Source organism: Lepisosteus oculatus, chromosome 8, assembly GCF_040954835.1.
Source record: "Lepisosteus oculatus isolate fLepOcu1 chromosome 8, fLepOcu1.hap2, whole genome shotgun sequence".
NCBI classification, from domain to species: Eukaryota; Metazoa; Chordata; class Actinopteri; order Semionotiformes; family Lepisosteidae; genus Lepisosteus; species Lepisosteus oculatus.
This window is the reverse complement of record NC_090703.1, coordinates 3,135,456-3,160,453: the sequence shown is the minus strand read 5'-3', so window position 1 is coordinate 3,160,453 and position 24,998 is coordinate 3,135,456. Positions and strand designations below refer to the sequence as shown.

The window sequence follows — 24,998 nt, the reverse complement described above, 5'->3', positions numbered from 1 at the left end:
TAACATTAATAATAGATGAATACGGTCTATACTTGACACAAGTCCAGTTAAAGGGTTCTGAGGCAGAATTACGAGTTAAAAACAAATGTAAAAGGAGTGTTTTCGAAGTTAATGAAATTCTGCTGTCTCCTGTGTTCCAGACTGCTGTTCACCAAGGTGAAACTGGAAACCGTCTGCAGGGGGCCGGATGAGGCCCTCCTGACCTGTAAGCACATGCTCCAGATCTGGAAGTCCTGCTACAACCTCACGAACCCCAGGTGAGAGTGCTGCTGTCTATGGGAGCTCTCCCTCCCCCCGGCGGGCCTAGTGGGGCCCCTCTTCCGCCAGTCACTGGCCTCTTGAGACATGACGACCGACAGCACTCTTGTCCTGCCTCCTGCACAGCCACTGGTCCTAATCTTGGTGAAGTGGAAGGGCGCTCAGATAGGTGTGGAATCATTCTATAAACCCGGAAAGGATCCAAATCTTGTGCTCTAAGTCACAACAGTTCAATAAACACTCCTAACAAGCACAGAGCACAGAGCACTCAGCTGTAACGCCAGGTTATGACTCATTTCACCTACATAGAAATGGCATATTGTACGTCTCGAAGGATATAAATCTGTCTCCCCCTTTTGCTGTTTTACGTTGCAGCACATTTTTAATTGCCTTATGTCGTACTATCTTGGTGCTTTTCTCGTATAGCCAGAACTGAGTATAATGACATACCCAGTGTTTCTTGGGGATGAAAAAACAGAACTGTTGAATAAAATCAAATTTTGTTTTACATATATGTACTTTCCAAGCCCAGTTTATAGGGATGCTTGTACTTCTTATAGGGAAGTTTTGTTAAATTCTTCGGAAAACCTGGATCTTTTTCCTTTGACCCTGTGCTGCTGTTTTCAGCTCTGATGGTGATATTTTCGCAGATTCTGCACATGAAAGGGAGCGGATACTTGTACAGCGTTTACACAGCATTCCTAAGCATCTTTTAAAGTTGTGTCGTGAATCCCGTGGGACTAATTAAACGCAGGACTCCTCAGACTCTAGAAGATCACATTGTTTGTGCTGCTTAGCTGAGCCATCTTGCCCTTCTGCTCACATTAACCTGTCACAGGAAGACCATATTAAATAAGGAGGGGGTGCTCATCTACTTTAAATGAAGGTTTCTCACATCAGATCATAACATGCGCTCTAATATCAAGCCGTGTAAATTACATTTCTGCTTTGGGAGCTGCGGAGCCTTGCTCTGGAGAATCTCTTAAAGACACATCTGTCAGCCTCAAGGCTGGATTTTATCCTGGTTTAGGCTGAGCGAGAAGAGGGGCCCCTGGTGTTGGACTGCAGGCTGAGCAGTGACCCAGTGCCGTTTGTCGATCCGCTTCGACTCCCAGAATACCTCCAAGGCTTTTTGTCCGCTTTCCCCCAGTGGCATCTTTGCGTTTTTAATGGCCATTGCCGCGCTGTTGAAGCTCCCCTGTGACACCTCTGTCATGCAGTGAAGGTTTCGTTTGTTTGTCTCTCGACTGTGGGTCTCCCGACAGCCGGTCTCTTGACTCCCGGTCTCCCGACAGCCGGTCTCTTGACTCCCGGTCTCCCGACAGCCGGTCTCTTGACTCCCGGTCTCTTGACTCCCGGTCTCTGGACTGCGGGTCTCTCGACAGCCGGTCTGTCGACTGCGGGTCTGTCGACTGCGGGTCTGTCGACTGCGGGTCTGTCGACTGCGGGTCTGTCGACTGCGGGTCTGTCGACTGCGGGTCTGTCGACTGCGGGTCTCCGGACTGCGGGTCTCCGGACTGCGGGTCTCCGGACTGCGGGTCTCCGGACTGCGTGTCTGTCGACTGCGGGTCTGTCGACTGCGGGTCTCCGGACTGCGTGACTCTGGACTGCGGGTCTCCTGACTGCGGGTCTCCTGACTGCGGGTCTCCTGACTGCGGGTCTCCTGACTGCGGGTCTCCGGACTGCGTGACTCCGGACTGCGTGACTCCGGACTGCGTGACTCCGGACTGCGTGACTCCGGACTGCGTGACTCTGGACTGCGGGTCTCTCGATTGCGGGTCTCTCTCTCTGGACTGCGTCCAACTAGGCTTCAGCGGACCTTCCTTATGACTTGGGTTTCCTTCCTTCTTGGCTGCGTTGTCTTTGTGTGTTCATTTCCTTCACTGAAAGCCCAGGTAGATAGTCTGATCTAATAAGAATGTCAAAAGGCAAAAATTAGGACTTGCCTTTATAACAGTGCGTGCTGTTAGTTAGATTATAGCTGATCATGGATCTAACAAAAATGCTTTTCTGCTGCATTCCAATGTGAGGTTTTGGTTACACATTTGTCATGTATTAGCTCTTGTAGAAGTGATTGTTTGTTTTTTAAATTTTATTCATTGAAATACCTGCCTACCATCGCGTAGTAACTCTGAGATATGAAATGATTGCTTGGTTCAAGAGTTTGATTTATCACTTCCAGCACCAGGACTGGTACACCAAGCAAAGCCAGAGGTAATTTGTGCTTTTAGTGTTTTTAGGATTATTTGATCTAATAATCAGGTGACGTTCTCTGACTCTTATCATCTTGGAAATCCTTGGCAGAGCTCGCTGACAGTAACTGAAACGCAGTCATTAATGAAAGTTTTAAAAAATTCTGTAAGGGATCCACCAACAGTACTGTTTTGTTGATCATTGCCGTGACGAACGTCTCCTGTGTGTGACCGAGCCCCGTCCCTCTGTGCTGTGTTGCAGTGACTCAGGCCGGGGGAGCAGTCTGTTGGACAGAGCCATTGCAGACAGGAGGCAGCTCAACACTATGACGCTGCCCGATTTCAGTGACCCAGAAACAGGTAAGAAGCAGTCCTGACAGTGGAAACCACTAGAGAAACTGTACCTGTGTTACTGATGCTAACATGCAGGTTTATCGTGTAACACTGGTATTCATAGTTCATTCTCCAAACCCCTTTATCCAGTACGGGATGGCGGGTTCCTGTCCCTAGCTCTTACAAAATGCAAAAATTAAGATGCAGGCATCCTCAATTTACAAAACAGTTGTTTTGCAGAATTCTCCATTAATGGAGTTTGAAAAATGAGAAATCTGGTTAACAAAGTCAGCCCTTTTCACGTTAATGGGGATTTGAATGACATGAGGTCAAGTAGGTCTCTCCTGGGAAGATGCGTCCTCTGTGACAGAGTTTTGGAATACGTCCAGTTTTTTCGAGTCTAAAGTCATCTGCAACAATGTTACAGAATACTTCCAGCGGTAATCGAACGGCGGTCAGTTTTTGTTTTAACAGTTTTATGACTGTGTTCAGTGAAGAAACCCACCTCCCAAAGATGTTCAGCTTGACCTAAAAAGCTGTGGACATTCCTGAAGAAGACGGCCCAAGTATAGAGCGCCACATTAAACTGTTCTTGCCTGACAGAGAGTGCCTTTGATGATGATATAATAAACTTTATAGAGCACATTTTAAAGTAGCTTCTCAAAGTGCATTACATTAAAGAAAACAAAATGATAGGAAATAAAAGAGTTAGGACAATAAAAAACTAGTTTTAAATGTGGTAGAAGTTGCAAAGGGGCAGACACAGACATCAGTAAAGTAAAAGGCTTCCTGCCTTCCTGAATAAGAGCATTTTGAGTCTGGATTTGAAAGAGCTCAGGGAAAGTGACACTCCGATATCCTTGGGGAGAGAATTCCAGAGCTCTGAGGCATCGCAAGAGAAGGCTCTATCACCCACAGTATGTAGACGGGCTCGGGGGACAGAGAGGACACCAGAGTCAGGTGAATGAAGGCTGTGAGGTGGGGAAGAGCAAGATGATAAATCGGACAGGATTTATTGATGGTACCGGTCAAAGAGGAAGAGCACCTTCCGGACATCCCTCAGGGCTTTCTTTCAGCCTCGGACTTCCGGCACAGCAGCCACTGAGGAAGAGCCTCCCCCCACGAAGACTCTGCTCAGCAGTCATCAGCCATGGACCAAGGGTTCACTGCAGCAGCACCTCCCACACACAGATCCTCTGGCCCTGTCTGTGTTCTTCAGTAAATTGAAGGGTGCCTGGGTTTTAATGGGTTTTCTGCATAGTGCTGGGCCTAATTCTGGATGTTCTTGCCTTGCTGGGTAGCTGGGTTGATGTATTAACCGTGATTCAGAACCAAGGGATTGTGAATTCGGACTGGGAGAAGTCTGGGTTTTTGGGGGGATTGCAATGATTATGTTTCTTTAACAAAAAACGTCTTAAAATCAAATAAACAGCGGACCCAAACTTGCCCAGCTGGACAACAACTTCAACACATTTTGCTTTCCTTAAGCCCAAGGAAAAAATACTGTTTTCACCGTTGAAATCGTCTCTTTCTTAATATCCATTTCAAAAGCTCCAGCAGATAGTCTCCTCCTTTTATAGAAGTAAATTGTTCTAATAGCACTTTAATTGGCCTTAAGCATTTTGTTTGCTGATGTGTTGTTGTTTTTTTTTATTGCGTGTGCGTAAATGTCAACAGAAAAATACAGCTCCCTAGTGTCACATTTTCATTAAAGTGATGCGCCATTAAGGCTGAGAATTACTGTGGTAACATGAAGGAGGATCGTGGGGCGCAGATGAGACCTTCAGATCCGCTGCTCCTTCATTGTTCCTGCTGCTCCCCCCTGGCACCCCTTCCAGGGCAGGGCCGGAGTAGTGGAGCACGACAGAAGGCCTGCAGGACCCAGGCAGCTCCCCCAGCTCCGGCTGTTACCTGTCCTCCCCTTCCCCCCCAGGAGTTGAGAACAGGAGACCCGAGAGTCATTTCTGTGACGTGTTATTCACCGCAGGCATCTGGCATCGCTCTTTTTTTAAAAAAAATTCTGTGCGTGTGCTTTCATTTCTTCCCCGATTCCTTCGTAGTATTCCCTTCGAGGCCTTTCAGTGTTTCCTCTTTTCCTGCGCCGATTCTGGTTTTGTTTTGGTTTGCTTCCTGCCTTCCTCATGGTTTGTGTTGCTGTTCTTCTTCTAGCTTCAGACTCGTCCTCTGTCTCTGGATCAGAACCTTCCCTCCACTTCTTTGTATCTTCTCACCACTGTCCCCCCTCCAAGCCGGAGCCCCCCCCGAAGCCCGGCGGCCATGCTTTCTGTGACCACGCCCTGGGGCGCCGGCTGTCCTCGGCCTGTAAAGCGCGTCGCCGGTCCCGTCCACCCGCGTGCCGCGCTCGGCTGCCGCGCTGACTCCGTGTCCTGTTGCCGGGGCGCCCCCGGGCCGCGCTCGGCTCTCGCGCATGCCGCCCAGTAACGAGGGTGACCCCCCCCCGCTGCGCTGCTCTGGGCCGACAGCTCCGGGAGCGGCACTAACTGGCTGGTTTGGCTACCTGCTAAGCTGAACCAAAATTGTCCATTTTCTTTTCCCCTCGCCTATTGCGAAAAGAAAGATGTTATGCTAACAGCAGAGATCTTTTAAAACGGCCTCGCACGCAGCATGCTGTAGGACATATGGGTTTTCATAGCACCGCATCTCGTCCAAGACCCTGTGCACCATATTAGACGGGGGAGTATTGTTTTGAGTCCTCTGCTGGTCTCACTGATGAGCGGTGCCCTCGCCTTCTGTCTCTCCCCCCCGATTTCAAGAGCACTTGCCAGCAGTAAAAGAGCAGCACCCCGAGAGTGGAAGGGTGTGGAAATGTAGCTCATGGGAGCCATGTCATATCGGCAGTGTTTCCCGGCATTCATTAGCTAACCTTCCTTAGTGACATAAGACATGCATTTATTTTTAAGCGCTGCAAATCATTTCCTGTCCTTGGTCGGTGCCGGCAGCCTGTCGGGTTGTGAACACCAGAGTAATGGTAGGACGTAGCACTTGCCGGTCGGAGGTGTGTCTTCTCCACAGAGCGCCGGTGAGCACTGGCTGTCTGGGCTGGTGGCTCAGGGAGCAATGTGTGGGGTCTGCCCTGAGATGAAAACATCCTCACGGCTTCTCACTCAGGGTGCAGTTCAAACGTGTTTCCCGTTAACTTGCAGAGAAGAAACACCTCCCACAGTGTGGAAGGTACAGAGCCACTCCTGCTCTTTGGGGCTCTTCCAGAAAAATGATGAGCCGCTTCCCTAGTTTGGTGCAGTTTCTAATTACTGTATGGTTACAGAGAGGATCATCAGCTGGCACCCTTTGATAAACCTGATGAGGGTTTAGATCTCCCGTTTCCCCAGCTTAATCACAGCACACGTAAATGCTTCTTGGAAATGTTATGCCGACAGAGACCAGTATCTCGGAATTCGCACCACGCCATCAGTTTGCCCTTGAGAAATAAACCCGTCTGTGCATCTGTTAGACGTGGAGAAGCAACGCCTGTGATCTGGGACGTCCTGAATGCCCACCTTAGGATCAGTCCGTCTCCCACCCCCCCCCATCATTCTCTCGCCCTTTACCGTCTCCTCATCTCGCTCCGCCACCATCTTGTGCTGCCGTGCCGTGCCGCCCAGACCAGTCAGGACAAATTTCTCGTGCCGTGTGACCTTTGCCACTGACCCGGCGCGGCCTTCTCTGCCCGCAGCAGAGCCCCGTCCACCTGAGCCATCAGTCCTGTCCCCTGCACACCCACACGACTGGTTGGAGCTCCTCGGTGCGGAAGGGGCCCCTTCTGCCCTGACGTGTTCGGAGTGTGAGGGGGTACGCGAGTGGAGACGAGCCCCGACTTCTCTGTGCGAGTGTTTCAGATGGTTTACCGTGCCCAGCTGGCTGTTGGAAGGGGGCAGGGGGCTGCTGAGAAGAGCGAAGCGGGCCCAGTGCGGTCCGCGCCTCTCCTGCCCCATTCGCCAGCGGCGGAAACCGATTCTTTTGGTTTGCTTGTTTGGTTTTGTTCCCCCCCCCCCCCCGATGGTTTTTGTTTTTTTTAATTTGTGCTTTGATTTATTTAAAGGCAACCCTCCAGATGCTTACTTTCATGGTTTTTACTCCATTTTTTCAGTTTGTAAGTAGCGCTTACTTGGAGGTCTCCTGGCTTTACTCGCTCTGCTGTCCGCTGGACTCAGAGACCACATGGGCTTTCTGCCACCGAATGTCAACGCTAACGTCCATCCGTAGATGTAGCTGATGTTAATGTGTCAGATTGGGGCTGCTGCTGTTTACCTATGTTTGTTGTCCTAAAGCCTATCGTACCCTGAGACCTGAATGCACCTGGCCAGCTCTGGAGATTAAATATTAAAGAGGCAGTATCATTTTTCTAGGCCTTATAAACGGAGAGTTACCTTTTAGACCGTAAGAGGAGTTACTAATTTTATGGAAGGTTTATCCTGATATATTTCTATGTAATTTGTGCACATTTTATTTTAATGCAGCTTGATTGTTGAATTAAATAAATAGGTAAGATGACGTGAAGATATTTGCTTCTGAGTAAGTGTGTTTGTACCATTTTAGGCACTGCAGTGGAATAGGTTTGATTATTCTCAAAGACCTTAAAGTGTAGGTTATATTCACAGAAAAGCCAGAGAGTTAAATGACTGGTTGTCGATGGAATGAAAGAGATATGAAGTTAGTGTTCGTACAAACCCGGCACTGATGAATGAATACTGTTTCTTTAAGCATCCCCGGTGTGCGCCTCTCCTGCTGCACTGAAGCTAGCTCCCTGCATGTGCCTCTGATGGTGGTTCTGCCACTGCGCGTTCCTGCATTCATCTGCATGCAAGTCTGGGGTGTACTCATATTTGTTATGTGTGTGCATCATGTTTGCTCATATGCATTTCAAACCATTAACCCTCGGGGGTCAGGAGTGCGGTAGGCCCACTCCCATTCTTAATTGAGTAGGTCATCACGCTTGTAGTTTGGTTAGTCACTTTGTTTATTTCCTTCCATTCGTGTGTGCAGACATTTATGTGCATTTTGGCATGAGTTCAGAATCAATTTCTTGTATGTGTAGTTCTGAATTTCTTTTTCAGAGCATGACATTTTCAGGGCTTAAAAAGGCACCATCATGCTTGCACTGATTTGTTTTCAAAGCACTTGGCTCCTTCTTCTACTAAGATTTTTATCCTTTTACGTGCAGTCACCTCCAAATGTATTCATTCCTTCGAAGAACTGTTACTAATTGAGTTTTGTGATAGAGACAATTCAAAAGTCTTGTGTGATTATTATTATTTTAATGTATAAACACAAAATTCTATGAAGAACAGATACATATTCTTCTAGATGCATGCTGTTCACGTTCGTTTATAATTAATGTGATTCAGTCAGTCTTCTGTGAGGGCTCTTTGGCAGTGATAACCTCAAGGAGGCACGTCCTGTAGTCTTTGAATAGGTTCTTAAGCTCAGATCACTGACATCTGACCACTCTGCCACAGCGAACCTCTGCAGCTCCTCAGGCAGTGATATGTTTGTGATGTGCTGTCTTCAGCTCTCAGCATCAAGGCCTACTAGAGGCTACGATAACAAGTGAAGAATGTTGAATTTTAGGCTATTAGCCATTACGAAGCTTGATGCAGGATATTTTTTCCTGATATCCATTTGCAGCCATTGCACTGCTGACTGTCATGACAGATGGCACTGGTTTGTGGTGGAAATATCCTGGCCAGTTTTCTAAGCTGTCTGTCCCCAGTTCTGACTAGGACTGCAGGACTAGACGATGCAAACCAGCCCTGAAGCAGGACTGTTCCATTTCCACTGAACTGAAGGATCGACATTTCCACCACGCGCTCGCATATGAATTGGAGAGTCAATAGATTTCTATTTAGTGAATCCAAGTCTCTTCTCTTTATGTTGCCCCGGAGCTCTGCCACAGACCCCAGATTCATGAGCTCAGCCATGATGGTGGTCTTGGAGACATTTCCTGATGACACTGGAGCGTTTTTAAGACTTCCGGTATCTTGCTCTTGGGTGTGAGTCATCCTCCCAAACCACTATTCTTCCCTCACATTTGGGTAAATCTGTTTTGCGTCCTCTCCCTGGTGCAGAAGCCATCATCTCCTTAGCCTTGAACTTCTTTAAGGTGAACATTACAGTCAGAACTCAGATGTCTAAGGAGTTTTTCTAAAGCTATCACTACAGTGGCTGAGGCCGATAGTCTTTTACCACAGATCTTCAGACAGTTCTCTGTTGTCTGTCAGGGTTTTCCTTATATTTGCATTCTCCTTTAACACCAAGTGACAATCACAATGACTTACAGAAATTCTCCCTGTGAGTCCTTGCAAAGCCATCGGAGGACTAAAAACACAAGAGGTCTAAATTTATAGCAGTTACTTTCAGGAAGTTGACTGCATGTGAATATGTGTGACCATTTTGTGTTTTGAAATGCGTAGCTATTTTTTATGCTATTGATATATTCAGTAGTCCTTTTCATACGGTTGTGTTTATTTCACAGATATTTAAAAATCTTGATGTGCATCTGCATTTTCTGTGCTAAGTCGTCTTTTAGATATGGGTCATCAAGGTTATGAATACACTTGGGGGCTACTGTGTAATATGTTTAAAAAATGAACTCGGCTCTTACATACAGCTGTGACAGTGAAGAGGTTGTGTAACATAGAGGCCGACATCATAAGCGGAAGACAGCAAGGGCTGTTCTTCACTTCTCCTGTGCAGTCGTTAATTGTAATTAAAATCGCATTCTAAATTGAGAGCACCTAAATTACACTGCTTATGACATTTCCTACTGTGTCACATAACCCTTTCCTTACTTTTGTGTTCCTTGGTGGGCAGTAGCTGTGATGCTCTTATGCAGCTGACTATAGACTTCTCTCACTTGTTATCTGGCATCTGTAACTGCACAGTAATATGTCTTGTCATGACCTCTGATGTAACGGTTTGGGCGTAGAGTAGGACTCAAACTCTAAAAGCCCATCAAGCCACGCATGGCAATTATATTACTTGCCTGGGGATTCTTAGTTAAAGAGAATCCACTTATCTTGAGAACCCTGCTTGTAAATTTTGTAACACATCTTATGTGTCCTTCTTGACACATAAGAAGGTCTGTACCCTACCCTAGTCATTTCTAGAAACACACAAAGTTTCTGCTCTGCCTCCTGTGTCACGCTTTCCAGCCAGGTTGGGTTACACAGCCCTCTGAGGTTCTCCATGATCTGTTGCTAAGCTCTGGCTGTTGCTGACTGTCATCAGTCTGCAGAAGGACTCATTTTCAAACAGGAGGGAAAGAGTGCTGGTCTTGCAAGCTGATCTTCAGGTGAAACGAGCTGTCTTCACCTGGGGAGAGAAAACGGAGCAGAACAGAAGGAGCCGCCTCAGATCTGTTCTTTCGATTGAAACCGAAAGCCCGGGATCCTTTGTTTGTGGGCCAGGTGGAGCTGAGCCACACGCTCAGAACATGGGTCTGAATGCTGATGAGGCACTCCTGCCAGATGCCAGAGTCTGCTGGTGTTGCTACAGTGGCTTCTGCTTGATATGAGGTGAATTCTTTAGGATTTAGAGCTCTTCACGGCATCACAGAACCCACTATCATCAAGCTACAGGACGAAGCTGCTCAGAGCTAATCCTGCTGCTCTACAGGGTATGAAGAAAGCAAACCATAGGCACAGCTTTCTCCTGCAAATTAGGTTTAAAACTAGAATTAGCACATGAAAATAAATATTCCTCTTAATTTTTCATTTGCAGAATTTATCTTCATATCATTTCATTTCCTGTCAGGAAATTGGTCTGAAATATTGCCAGCAGACAGTCAGGGCGCAAATATAATGCAGTACATTAAAATTGGATTATTTTGAAGTTATGTTTGAAGCTTGTTAGGAAGACTTAAGCAGTTTTCCGTTCTGCTGTTTCATTAATCAAGAAGAAGTAACACACTGAGCACTTCTGCATATTGTATATTGCATAAGAGCTGCCCTCCTCCATAGTGCTCTTTTTCCACTCATCACACAGCAGGACAGACAGCCATCAGGCATCGCCACCTTCCAGCAGAGGCTAAACACGAAAGCTGCAGACCTTTCCGTTACTCCATGTTTGAAGTTTGTGATTCCCGTCTTTGTCATTTAGTGATCGCTCGCACAAAAACAAAAACCACACGCGGGGCCTCTGCAGAAAAAGAAAATGAATCAGTGAAAGCGAAATGTTGCCTTCTGATAACCATTTAACGCATCCAATTGACAGCATCCAAAAAATATAAAGTCTTACTAAAGGTCTTCACGTTCGTGAACATGTGGAGTATTTTTGGGCTCTGGGCAGTCTTGGAATGTACCAGAGTAAGGGGGGGGCACTTTCAGATGAGAGTCTGAGCAAATGAGCTTGCTCTTACCAGGACAGATAATAAGGGCTTAGAGATGAGCAAAACACATGCAGGCTGTGATAGAGCCAGTGAGCTCCAGACAGGCGCTGAGCATTGAACCGGACAGGTCTTGGCTCTGCGTCACAACCTTAGAGAAGGGCCAAGCAGCTCTTCTCATCCTCGTTCACGTAAATCACCTGTCTCTGCTTTGAAAAGTCTATTGGAATGACACAAACAGCCCGATTTATTTTGTCACCCCATGAAAAAGCTCTTGCTAGTTGCTGAAGGTTAAGAAGGAACCTTTATATGTTGAAATAATCCGCTCACGTCCGCTCTTCTTGGGCACCTGCAAGCAGACCAGTCAGAGCCCCAAACAGTGGTAGCCCGGCCTGTCCTGGTGGAGAAGGGGTTAACAGATGGGCTCGGCCGCCGTGTTCCTCCGCTGATCCCTGTCGGCTCCCTCCCCAGGCTCTGTCCACGCTACTTCGGTCGCCGCCTCCCGCGTGGAGCAGGCCCTGTCGGAGGTGGCCTCCTCTCTGCAGAGCAGCGCTCCCAAGCAGGGGCCCCTGCACCCCTGGATGACTCTGGCTCAGATCTGGCTCCACGCAGGTAGGCCCGCGTCCCAGAGACGGCTCCAGCTCGGTAGGGCCCGACCTCCTCAAGAGACACCCCGCCCTTGTCTACCGGCAGTCCCTCTGGTCCTTGCCTGCGAGTGTCCAAGGAGCCATGAGTGTCCAGCCCTGGTTATTCACAGTGCCTGAGGCTCCAGGAAGACATAGCAGAGGTGCTGCTGTCACCTCCTGGGGTTATACCTTAGTCTCTGGGGGGTGGTGAGTGTGAAGTCGCCTTGTCCTTTGGGAAGTTTGGCAGAAGAATGGGAAGTACAAAGCATGGTACTGGTGTTGTTGCCCTCTGTAGTTACGGGGCACATCTTGAACTAGCCTTCACTTCTCACTTCACTGAGAATGCGTGTTTTTTTTGTTTTTATTTAACCATGTTTAACATGTGGCAGTCAGATTTGTTTTGTCAGCATTTGCTTTTGTCTTAACAAGTGGTATTTGGCACGTATGCCTATGCATTCTGACTGCGGCAAAACATCTAATTAAATTAGCTCCAGTTCTTATCAGGAAAAGTTTTTTTTTTTGGCTGTCTTGTTTATAGAAATTGTTGTGAGAAAGGATGCAGTGCCCCCATTAAACAAAAAAATCTTGATAGGTTGCAGCTCTATAACTATTTTTATCTGCCTGCAGAGTCTAAGTGACACATTTCATAAGCTGACATCCCATAAACTGAGAAATTTCCATTGAAGCTGCTGCTGAGCCAGTTCTCTCTTGCTTGTTGTCGTCTTCCTCGTGGGGGGGCAGTCATCTGAAAAGTAAATGTGCAGAACCAGCAGAGGGGTGTGGTGGGGCTGCTCTCTTCCCAGGGGCGAGGAGAGCTCTCCTCTGTACCTGCTTGCCGCGCGGGCTCGTGCGTGTGAACGAAGGGGGAAGTAGCCAATCACCGAAAGACAGTGACCGTGAAGGGGGAGGGGTTAGGCAGACCGCGTGTCCGCTCTTGCGGAGGTTTAACACTAATCCCTGTCCGTCATTTCCATTGCAGCGGAAGTCTACATTGGCATGGGAAAGCCTACAGAGGCGACCGCCTGCACCCAGGAGGCAGCCAGCCTCTTCCCCATGTCCCACAACGTGCTGTTCATGAAGGGCCAGGTGGCCGAGCTGCGGGGCAACATGGACGAAGCCAAGCGCTGGTATGAGGAGGCCCTGTCCATCAGCCCCACTCACGTCAAGACCATGCAGAGGCTGGTGAGTTCTCTCCCCCAGCTCCTGCTGCCTCTGTAACTGTAGACACAGTCGACGTAGTTCACATGTGTCTACAGTCTTACTTTTTTCCTCGGAGCTAAAATGACGTTGGTTGGCTCTCCTGATGAGTTTGGCCCAGGGCCCCTTTGAGGGATTTCCTTTTCCTTAAGTGTGCAAGATCCCAGAATGAAAGGCAGTCATGGGCGTGTTCTTGATGCGGAATACGACCAGGCATTTCATGAGTAGGGCCATCCTCTTAACGTATAAGTGAAAGCAGAGCCCACTCTGGGCTACCAAATAGCTAGGATTTCACCTCCACGCTCCTGACCGAATATCCTCAGTACCTAATCTGTGCCTGCATACCTCGTAATCATGTACGGGTGTGGAGACAAGACAGACCCTCGACAGAGTCCACCTCACACTTTGAATGATGTGTTAATCACAGGACTGCAGCTGCACTCAGGTGCAGATACAGCATCCTGAACCCACACCCACCAGTGCCTCGTACTCCCACAGCATCTCCTGCTGATTCTTCTCAGGAGTATGGTCATCTCCCAAGTCTAGCTCTTCTCGGCCAGGACTGAGCAAGTATTGTTCCTGGGAATCTGAGACTCGGTTGATTGATGGGGTCTCCTCTCTAACATGGTGACACCAAGGAGAAGAGTACTTTGGCTAAGGCATGTGCTGCCTCTGTAGTTTGAACACTCCCCCTGGTCCTGCTTTTCAAAGATATGGAAAACTGTATTGCCAGTCCAGAGGTGCCTTATCTGACTTTCACGCCAGGGTGAGATGCATCATCCACCCCAACCTTGTTCCAGTGCTCTCAGTACTTCCAAGCAACCTGCCTCCTCCATCACTGCCTCACCATGGTGAAGGTGCTTAACCACTGCAGCCACCTAAGCAGCTGTGCTCACCACAATCTCACCTGACGGTTCTGTCAGAGGGGCTTAGCCAGGGGGCCCATGCATTATTCAGGCAGGTGTTTCTCATGCCTCCCAGGAGAGTCATGATGATACAAAGGATCAAGTGGGGTGAAAGCTTAAATTTCTCCTCTCTGGCAGCTAGAGATATTCAACAGCGGGTTCACTTTCTGAAACCGGTTCCCCACAAAATCCAACAGCTCAATTAGGAGAGTTCACGCAGAAGTCAAGCTCATGTATTCGAGCAGGTAATTGGCTGGCGCTTCTGTGGTGTACCTGCTTCAAAATGTGAAATTTTCCAGTAATCTAGGAACTGAACTGATGACAGTAGCTGAAACAATGCATTTTCTGATACAATTAATTTTTTGAATATGTAACATTAATTGTATTGCCCAAAGTTAATTAGGTATCATGAGAGTTTCTCTAGTGCCAATTTCTTCAGACTGTTCCTTAAAGTTGGAGATACCTCTTTGAGTACTTTCTTTGAAGACATCTTTAACTTGCTTCTTTAAGTAATAATGAAATAAATTACTTTCATTTAAAAAGGAATAGGAAAGTATATCACAGCCCTTTAAGTTTTGAAATAACTGCTGTTCTCCTCATCAAGAACATTTCCAGATGGGGGGTAACAGGGGTTGATTCTGGATGTTACAGCAGAATTCAGGTTGTGCATAAAAAAATGCCATAAATGTGTGGCTCATTTCCAGCTTCCCAAAACTCTTTAATGTCATGTCCCTCCAACCAAGGAGGTTTTTAAAAATGGTCAAATGATTGCCTCCGGTGAAATTTCACACAATGATTTTTGCATTATTAATGCTAGCTTTATGTGTTATGATTGTTTTTTGACACAACTATTTGCCTAGTGTTGGGATAGCACATCTACGACAACCAGCTATTTGGGATTTGTTCTGTTCTTCTTTGAGAAACTCTCTCGATTCCCTGTCTATTTTTTTTTACTTTTAATACAAAAGGCTTGAAAAATGGTTGACAGTTTTTCTGTCTCCTTCCATAAGTCTTGCCAGGCCACTCTGCTCCAGGGTGCTGGTGATTTGTAGTGCTGTACGGAAATGTCTGATGTTAAATATTTTCTTCATTGGTTAAAATATCTGTTTGTTTAAAAAAAAGCACAAATCAGTGCCATTTCAGGAGTGGTTTGCTTTCCCTGCATTCTGACAACCTTCCTCTTCCTAAAGGACAACAATTCTTCTTTAGAGTTACAAACCCCCCAGCTTTCATTTAAGAAGTATTTCTTTTAGATGGCGAAAAACAGGACAACTGGACAACTCAGATGCTCCGAGTACTGTCTGTAGCTCCAGTTCTTTTCTGTCTTGTGTTTTAACAGCATTCTCATACCACGGAGATCAAACTTATTCCTCCAATAGATTTACACTCACGAACCCCGGTTAATGAATAATTCATTCCATTTTCTTCGCTGTTAGACCAGGTTAAGGCATTGAGTCAGCATCGGCCTAGCATTGTTCCCTTTAGAGTGGTAAGAAAATGAGCTTAAAAAAAAAAAGCCGCGTCCCAGCTGCTGGGAACCCTGCAGCGTAAATCATTAATGAGGTGCCATGCCCGTTCAGCCTGTGCTCTCTGAGCTCATCTAGACTACCATTCTCCTGAAGATGAAGTGGAAGTGTTCTGTCCGAGAGGCCGTCATGAAGTGGCTCGTGATTGTGTTTTTTTGGTTTATCGATTTAGGAGCTGGTCATTAAAATTAAATAATGTGCCAGGAACTTGATGCCTAGTCTTCTCTAGCCTGGTATTGTTACCCTACATGCAACTGCAACAGCTGTGTTAGTGACTCTCTCCGGCTGCCCGGCTGCCCTGATCTCCCTGGGCCTCTGACACCTGACTCCTGTCTGCCTCCCTGAGCTGGGAGCTCCTGGCTCTGCTCACCCCTGGTCCTCCTCCGACCTCCCTGATCACGCTTGCTAGGTCCCCTGGTGAGGGTCGCCCTGTACTCATTGGTTCTTTCACACCGGGGTCCCCCAGGGCTCTGTCCTGGGCCCCCCACTCTTCTCGCGCCGCACACAAGCCACCCTTTCGAGAACATAGGAAGGGTTACGAACAAGAGGAGGCCATTCGGCCTAGCTGGGGCCCCTCGCTAAATACTGGGTAATTGAAACAAGGATCACATCCAGCTGCTTCTTGGAAGAAACTAGGGCATCGGTTGGAACAACATGGCTGGGGAGCTTGTTCCAGACTCCCACATCCCTTTGGGTAAAGAAGAGCCTCCTGCTCCTGCTTTAAATGCACTTCCTCACGGTTTCCACTTGCGTTCTCTGGTTTCGCATTTCACTGTTCGTTCTGAAGAAAGATCCTCTGCGTTGTTTTTGTCAAGGTCTATAAGGGTTTTAAATACTTGTATCAGGCCCCTTCCTATTATTCTCCCTCCTCTGACCTCGACCTACTGTAGATCTCCTGTATCACCCTTGACCCCAGCCTCTCCTTAAAAATACAGAATTTATTTAATTTTACCAGCATGATTGTTCCTTGTCCTTTCACTCATTGTCAGTTTTCTGTATTGCGGGTCCCACTTCACAAGGGACACGTGCTAAGCAAACAATTAATCTTGCATAATAATAAGTGAATAAGGAATATGATGAAGTTTGTGAACTGTTAAAGAAAAACAGCAAACCGTCAGCTGGTATAATAAATCAGCTGCATACAGTATATCTGTTAACTAAGAACATGTCAAGACAATGTGTCTTTATTAAATTCTTACAGAATAATCTTTGTGACCAACAGTGACATTTTCCTTGTCTTAGCACAGAAAAGATATTAGCGGAAAAGACCTTTTCTTTCAGATTTTGCTCTGTATTTTATCATAAAAAGCTTATTTGTATTTGGTACTACTACAGAAATTATCCCTCTTGTTTGGGGAAAGCTTGTTTGAAATTAATGAACATTGGCTGTTTCATGGTTGGTCATTTTCAGTGGAAGTTCTGTACGTTGAGTGTAGGTTCAGTGCTTCCTAATTGATGACGAGCTTGGTTATTACCTAATTGCGCAGCCTGTAAAATAATAGATTACTTCAATATTGTAGAATTCCACCGCACTGCGAGATCACTGGAGTTGTATTGATCCGATTGCTCCAAGCTTCTGCACACAGGGACATTTCAGGGTAATCTTGTTTAGCTTGGACAAAAGTAAAATGTGTTTTTAAGTGCTGGGACATGTGCTCATCAATCATCTCATTATTTAGGATAAATAAGGTAATGCATAAAAATGTCTAGCAGACAATCTTTAGCTTGAATTTATAGGTCTTTCTTGTCCCTTAACGTCACGTTCAGGTGATTTAGGACTCGGTCAGAGCAGAGCATTGCTTATCCTCCCCGTCACAGAACATGCCTGGAAAATTTGCTTTGAATAAAGATTTCTTGCACATCGTGGCAAATCTAAATCATATATTTTAATTAGGCAAGTAATGGGTTTGTGAAACCTGTGTTTTTATATGTTAAGGTTTATGTCAGGAAAGGATTATGGTCCTCTTCAGAGTTCCTGAAAGCACACAGCATATTTAATCCTTTTTCTACCAAACTCCGCATCAAGTGCTGTACTTATCTCTAGCCACGATCCCCAGTGCTCGACATCAGCATATATCGCCTGTTCTGGCTCCCCAGCCCCAGCTCCCTGCGTGTTTCAGAATAAGACTTGACAGACCGCTGGTCACCTGTCACTTCTGGAAGGGTTTGACGCTCAGCGAAATGTTAACTCCCAACACACCAGTGACCGCACTTTAAAAAGGCTCAGACAGGACTACGTGCCTCCTGGGGTGACCCAGAGCCAACGGGAGGGTTTTCCGGACGTACGGAGCAGGCAGGGTGTGGGGGGCTCCACTGGCCTTTCTGCACCCTGTCAGCACAGTAAAGGTGGCTTTCATTGCTTACAGCCTTCAGCATGCTGGCTCAGGAATCAGGAATACGACTGGAAAGAAGAATAGAAGGACACGTTTAAGCAGACAGTTTTGTTTCATTTAATATTTATTTGTGTAATGTGTAAGAAAAAGCATGCTGTTTTCAGTTGTACAGCTCTGATTATTAGTTGCTAGTAAGTGTAGTCAACTTAAAACACGCCATGAATTATTGATGGCTTTAACCTTTTATCCCTCAGCTTGTGGTGTTGATCTACTAGGGGCTGAAATCTTACATAATTAACCCTTTCTTGAACCTTTTGATCAAGAAATGATTCAGTTGTTACAGATCCCTATCTGATTACTTAACAGAGCCTGTACACACAAAAACCCCTCTTGAGAAGTAACTGCTCTCATCTCACTGGAGTCATTAATTGAAACCTAGTCATTCTGGTTTTACTGTTGGAGCCCTGTTACATTTGGAAATTTAGTTACATTATTGGAATATTACTTTTGCTTGATAAAATCTTCAGTGTGTATTGTCACTGATGTCTTGCTGTTCTTTTTTTTTTTTTGGTTTCCAGCCATTTCTGTTACTGAAGCACTCTGGCATCTCAGCAAATGTGTTTTCCTTCTCTCTGGATTTTTCTTCCCTGTGTGACAGGCATGTGGGAGCCTGGCAAGTCTGAGGATTATGTTTCTACTTTTTTTTTGTTGAAGCAGAGCAGGTAGGGTAGCAATATTGCAAGACAGTGCACACGTCTCTACAAAGTCAGGCATCTTTGTGCTGGCCCTGACAGACCTTCCAGACTTGCCAAGCTCTGGGCTCTTTTGAGAAGCCCTGATCAGTTTGCAGAAGCTGCACAGGGAGTCTTAAACAGGTGTCAGATTCAGACTCCGATTTGCCCTGACAGTGTGTCACTGGCAAAGCCTTCGTTAATGTCATATCGGAAGGAAGTTGGCTTAGCGCCGCTTAATGGTTTCTACATACTAACAGAAGAAAAGAAAGTATTTCATGTAAAAAAAAAAGCTTTTCTTGTTTCTTGTACATATTTGAATATTTTTTTTACACAAAAGATAAACATAAGAACAGTTACAATGGAAAGGAAGCCATTCAGCGGTCTAGTTCTTCTGGTCATTAGCAGCTACTTGATCTCGTCAAGAGACACCTGGGTGAGACCCTCAGATGGCCTCCTCTTGTTTGTATCTCTGCTGAAGTCCATTTTCAACCTCAAAATGTCGAGGGCAATGCTGGTGTCTTATTTTTTTCCCCAGCGGCCCGTGCCTCCTTTTCAATCCGCAGAGCCCGCTGCGAGGTGGAAAGTGTGAGCGGCGCTCCTCTGGAGGGGTTGCTAGGCGGCCGGCGATTGCCAGGCAGCGCGCTGCGGAGTGGAGGCGGCGTTGGCACGCTGGCAGAGCGAGGCTGCGGTTGGCCGCAGGCCCGCGCTGTTCCTGGGCCTCTCGGCCGTGGCGAGAAACAGGGCGCTGGGCAGGGGAGCGGTGGAGCTGAGGAGACCCGCGGCGGCCTCACGGTGTTTGTGTTCCTTTGAGCACGGGAGCTTCTTCACGTAGCGCACTGCTCCAGCTGATCCCTCTATGGGCTCCGCGCTCTCGGAGAGAACCCTGTTTGCTCATCATTGTAATTCCCGATTTCCAAAAGGGTTTGCTCTGAAATGGAAGGTGATCTTGCTTTTTTAAGTGAGCTCTCGCAGACAGTGTGGCTGCCTTTGTGGAAAGAATCCCCAGTGGTTGAGTGCGCATGTTGGTTTCTTTTTCATCTTTTTCGTTTTTTCCTGTCCACGGCCTGTTGTCTTGGGCTCAGACTGTGTCAGTGGTTTTAAGTGTGGTCTAATTACAGATAGCCCCTGGGGAAAGCACAGTGCAGCTCTGGGCACAGGAAGCAACAGTGAATGGAAAACGTCATGGAAGAACTCTGTTAGTTGACATAGTGTTCCGAGAACATTATTCCTATGTGCATGAGGAGCTGGTCCCCGCTGAAGGACTCCAACTCCTGAAAACACTAGTATGCAGCCATCATGTGCCTAAAATATGGTTAGGTTAGCTAAGCAGCAGCCTGGGATTTGTCATTTGTATTCTTGTGGGTTTGTTTTGCACTTGAATGTATAGCACAGTCTTCCTGTGAAAATATGAAATATACCCATGAATGTGCAGTACACGCTGCCTAATTGTTGAGGGTAAGATTTCTCCCATTGGGTGACCCTCTGAGGAGCTCTCCCCCCATCTGGGTTGATCTTGTCCATCCTGTCGTTGGTACTGACACCAATGCGCTGCCGTTTGCTGGTGTTCTGTCACCACAATTGATAGCTTCTCCGACATCAGCAAACTCAAGCCTGTAGCCCTGTCAGGTTAAGACCTCCAGAAATTTAACATCCAGCAGGAAACAACCAATTCAGTGTAAGGATTTTAAAATCTGTAATTCTAGGCCTCTAGGTAATTTTAGGGGGGTGTTCTTTTGCAGAAGTGTTGGAATAAAATAGCTGTGATGCAAATTAGTAAAGCAATCAGTAGAGCATAGCAATCTTGATTGAACAGCACATTTCCTCTTACAGCCAGTCTCGCACAAACACTTGATTTAAATTTGCTGCTGCTAATAATAATAATAATAATAATAATAATAATAATAATAAGACCTGTAGTCCCGTATCAGTCTGACAAATATCAGAGCAGCCACATGAAGGAGCCCTCTGCAGGAATACATGGTTTCTGCGTAAATACTGGAAAACAGCGGAGGGTTTGTGACACTGGCCCTGCATGAGATCCTGCTGTGCGACTCACACCTTCCCCTCCTCTCCACAGGGCCTGATCCTGCACCAGCTGGGGCGCTACAGCCTGGCGGAGAAGGTCCTGCGGGACGCGGTGCAGGTCAACTCCACGGCCCACGACGTGTGGAACAGCCTGGGGGAGGTCCTGCAGGCGCAGGGCAACGATGACGCCGCCACCGAGTGCTTCCTCACCGCCTTGGAGCTGGAGGCCAGCAGCCCCATCCTGCCCTTCACCATCATCCCCCGCACCCTGTGAGCCCACTTTCAGCACTCGGACAGACACCCGCACCCTGTGAGCCCACTTTCAGCACTCGGACAGACACCCGCACCCTGTGAGCCCACTTTCAGCACTCGGACAGACACCCGCACCCTGTGAGCCCACTTTCAGCACTCGGACAGATCACTTGCCTTATGTAATTACATCTGTTCACATCTGGATATGGGGCTTCAAACTGCAGTAGCTGGCTTGAGAACTCCTTTGGCACGTACATATGTAGAACAGGACTGCCCTGTGCAATGGGAGTGTATATTAAAATGTAAGTACAAGCTGTTGCAACAAAAAAACAAGTTGAACACTGGTGTTGGTAGTTGTTTGACTTTGTCATCCGACGTGATAAGGTGCCATCCGTTCTGTTATTTTATCTAAATGCGCTGTGTAGCTGTCCTGGTCATTTTCTTTTCACACCACAGAAAATGCTAACCTTCCATGCTTATGATGTCTGTAACTAATAGTACTGAAAGAGAGGTCATCTGCAACACCTCTTGTCAAGACTTTATTTCACTGCTGAGTAAATCTGATTATCAAATGGCTCGAAGATTAGTAGCAGTTCCATGCCATATGCGGATTCTCTTCTGCCAAACACAAGGTGGGAAGAAAATGCCAGCTGTCTGCTGGCCCTCCTCTTCCCAGGAGAAAATAAATCTAAACAATATTTTGGAGAGGTAGGCAGGGATGAGAGCCCAGATTCCATTGTTGAACTACAGCTCAAGGGCTGTTGTAATTTTTTCACATTCGCGTTTTATTTTGTCATGTCTTAGGCTTTGTTAGGGAAGAAATTAGTCACCGGGGAAGTCAGAATTATGCAGGCAGTAGTTGTCTTTGTGCTGAAATTATGTTAGCAGCACGGCAGAAACCAGAAACATCAGGTTGGTAAGGGCTCTCAGCACGTACCGGCTTTCACTGCATTAACAACATTGACAACGGGGGACCTGAAAACAAGGCAGAAGCGATATATAGTAGAGCCCAGATCTAAGTGGTTATTTGTAAAACTGCTCATGACTTCATTATAAGGCATCGTTATTTTTCTTGCTTTAGTTAAGCAGGAATAGTAGGGGGCAGAAACGTTTCTGTATCTGGCAGAGGACCGGAGTAAAGGGTAAAAGCCAGGGTAAAGAAATTTTACTAGTTTATCTCCGCTGTTCTTTGAAAAGACAAAAGCACATCTCAAGGAATGTTAATCCACCTTTCTATGTCCCCGTTTACAGAGAATCATGCAAGACTGGAGTCTGTCTCTTACAGAATTCTGTTATTGGAATTATTGAGGTTTCCTGGCTTTAAAGCAACACATTTCGTATATTCAAACTCACCTGGTTTCACTCACAATAATTTTTATCTTCTCTGTTAGTTCATTTTAATAGAAATGAATGTGAGTGGTGAGAGTTCTGTTTTGCAGCAGCAGCCCCTGAGATAGGAGTGTTGTGTTGGTTTTTCTGTGGTTGGGTATATGTTTTTTTGCTACTGTATTCTTCATCATTCTGAACTGCAGTTTTGGATTCAATTCAGCAGCTAATATTCTTGTATTTAATTCTGAGAAGGAGTACTGCGCGGAGTAAAACATGACATATACATTTTAATCACGCTTTGCTTTAATTTGTTAAGTGTATTTTTATTGGTGGATCTTAGAAATTACAGCTGAAATTTGGTGATGTTTATGTTCATAATATTTATTTAATTTGCATTGCCAATATTGTTTACTTTTTGAAATGTTAGTCAAGGTGAAGTCAAGTTTTATGATTTAAAAAAAAGAGTACTGGCAATCTCTGCAATTTTAAAGAACAATCATCCAAACTAGGTCAGTAGCACTCACAAGTAAAGGCCAAAAATAGTTGAGTTTTACAGCAATGTGTACACCTGTATGTGATTATTGTGTTGAAGCAAAGAATGTGGTTTTCATCACCTTTTCATCATAGTTATTTTAGGCTATTGACAAATTCGTTATTAGAATTGTGTTATTAAGTAAATTATATTTTACAGTGAGTTGTTACAGAAATGTTAAAAACTGCAATATGTATATTTTGTTGTTTTGTAGCTGTTCATACTTGAAGAAAATGTTTAAGGTTGAGACAGCTTGAGAGAGGCGTTATTTAAGAGAGAAATATTTATAAACTGGAAAAATAATGGTCGCATTAAAAAGTTATCAATCGAAAGCACAGTAGCTTCCTTTCCCGTGTTTTACTGGTTCCATTTGTATGCCAAAGCATCCATTATATTTAATGTATTCACCCAACAGAGAAGAAAAATACATCTATCTAAAGCTGATTTAGCTCAGATCTGATTCAACTGACGAATGTAATATGATGTCAAGTAAAAGAATATTGGAATAAATGTTGTTTCTGCATCATTCTTTCCTAAATGAAAGATCCTGATAAAATGGATCCTGCTCTGTCCTCAAGCTGCTCAGCAGGAACTCCTCCAGCAGAGCTTGCTAGCTCTCCACTCCTGTAATTACACAGAGTCTGCAAGACAAGACATGTCACCCAGCTTCGCAATAATGAGTACTTGAACGTCCTTCTTTTTTTAGAGCCTTGACATTTGCCATCCAAGGAATCTTTTTTAAAAAAACAGATTTTTTCAAAAAAAATTCTATATTCGTTTTCTGTGCTGGAATTGGAGGGAAGAAGGTAAATGAACGCACATCTCTCCGATCGATAAAATAAATGAAGGTATTTCTCAATGCTGAGCTTCAGTGGAAAATTAAACTTAGGTTTAAACTGTCCCAAGTGTGTTATTCCGAACCAAATAAATGTCTTCACAAGCCTGAATAAATGTGCTCACTGCAGCCTCTTTCCTTGGCTCACGCTGCAGTTCCAGTTTCAGATGGCTGTATTTCATATCCTTTTCCTTCCAGTGTCAAAGCTAATATAGCTGGGGTTCCCTTCCATCCCAAACCCTGAGGTCCAGTTCTCTCGTACTGTGCACGAGTGGCAATTAAGGAATTGTATTGCTATCATTCTGGGAGAGGCTCCCTGGTATAATTCACTAGCGTCAGAAAATCATAAACGGAGGTGCAGAGACTGAACCCTGTGTAACTGAACGCGTCCAGAAATGATTTAGCAGGATGTTGCAGCACCAGAGTCAGCGTTTATTCCACCTCCCGGCTCTGAGAGGTTACCCTACCCTCGGCCTTGTCTGAGAGCTGTCACTCTGCTGCAGTGCAGCACTTTCCTGGGAGCCAAACATTCAGACTGCAGAGTTCATGCTCTCAGAGCCCGGTACAGATGACGATGTTCTAGCTGTTTGCTAATCATCTTTGTTGGACTTCCTGTATCATACATTGTAAATTGGTGGTGGAAGTAATCTAGGAAACACCACCATCTGGGGTACAGGCAGGCCACCGAACTTGTCTGCTGACAGAAACACATTTCAACAGGGGCCTGAAACGGAAACCCACAATTCTTTTTTACCCTTCGAGCACTCTGAATGTAGTGAAACCCATATTGTTATGTGGCCCCCCCTCAAAACAGTCTAATTCTGATTGGTTGAGAGAGTCCATCATAGTGTAATTACAGAATTTAATGTCAGTTTTTGTTTTATTCCATTAAATCCCCGATTTAGAAATAGTCCTTTGCTGGCACGTGACAGTCTTTACATGTTTCTTAAAGCAGGACTGAAACATTACCTCATGAAGCACTGGTCAGGGTTCTGGCCTTGTGACTGGAAAGTTGCAGGTTCGAATCCTAGGTGAGACACTGCTGTTGTTCTCTTGAGCCAGCTACCTCACCTGAATTGTTTAACTAAACGGAACACTTAAGATTAAAAGGGCAGAGAGATAAGGTCCAGTCTTCCCTTGCTGTAGGTCTTGCCCCAGGCGAGACGAGAGAAAGAGAGAGTGGTGCGGAAGGAAGGACTGAGATTTCACAGATGTAAAAAGTAGTGGATGTCCAATTTTATAAAAAAAGAGGTTTTATCGAATTTACTTAAGCAGTTCTGTATTTGTGGCCATGCGACTAGATATACAGTATGTCTTAAGGAAGAATCTAATCATAATTTTAAAAATCCTCTTCTCTATGGTGGCCTTTCAACTCTTAGAACAAAGCAGCAGGAGTCTGGAGCCAGGAGACGAGTCAGGTTCTGTGCTCCTCCTGGAGGTCCCATTATATCATCATCGCTGTCACCGAATGGCTTTACCGGGGAACACATTCACTCTCAAGCCTGTGGAAATCCTTTAAGGAACTTGACCTCCCGGGCTTTTGAAAGTCCACAATGGAAAGTGATTATTTAAAATTC

General features: G+C 45.9%; 1 protein-coding gene across 3 annotated transcripts in view; it reads left to right on the top strand.

Moving 5' to 3' along the window:
* Positions 1 to 23,096, top strand: part of ttc7b (tetratricopeptide repeat domain 7B) — a 54,872-nt gene extending 31,776 nt beyond the window's left edge. Inside the window, exons 16-21 of one of the 3 annotated variants that reach the window (XM_015350478.2) lie at positions 141 to 257; positions 2,713 to 2,810; positions 6,844 to 6,894; positions 11,599 to 11,739; positions 12,733 to 12,935; positions 20,526 to 23,096. In XM_015350478.2, coding sequence (XP_015205964.2) covers positions 141 to 257; positions 2,713 to 2,810; positions 6,844 to 6,894; positions 11,599 to 11,739; positions 12,733 to 12,935; positions 20,526 to 20,747 — 832 coding nt within the window. In that variant the 3' untranslated portion in view covers positions 20,748 to 23,096. Of the gene's footprint in view, positions 1 to 140; positions 258 to 2,712; positions 2,811 to 4,952; positions 5,106 to 6,843; positions 6,895 to 11,598; positions 11,740 to 12,732; positions 12,936 to 20,525 lie in introns of all 3 variants that reach the window. The other 2 variants (XM_015350477.2, XM_006632134.3) reach the window with 2 other exon arrangements.
* Positions 23,097 to 24,998: the final 1,902 nt, after the last annotated feature.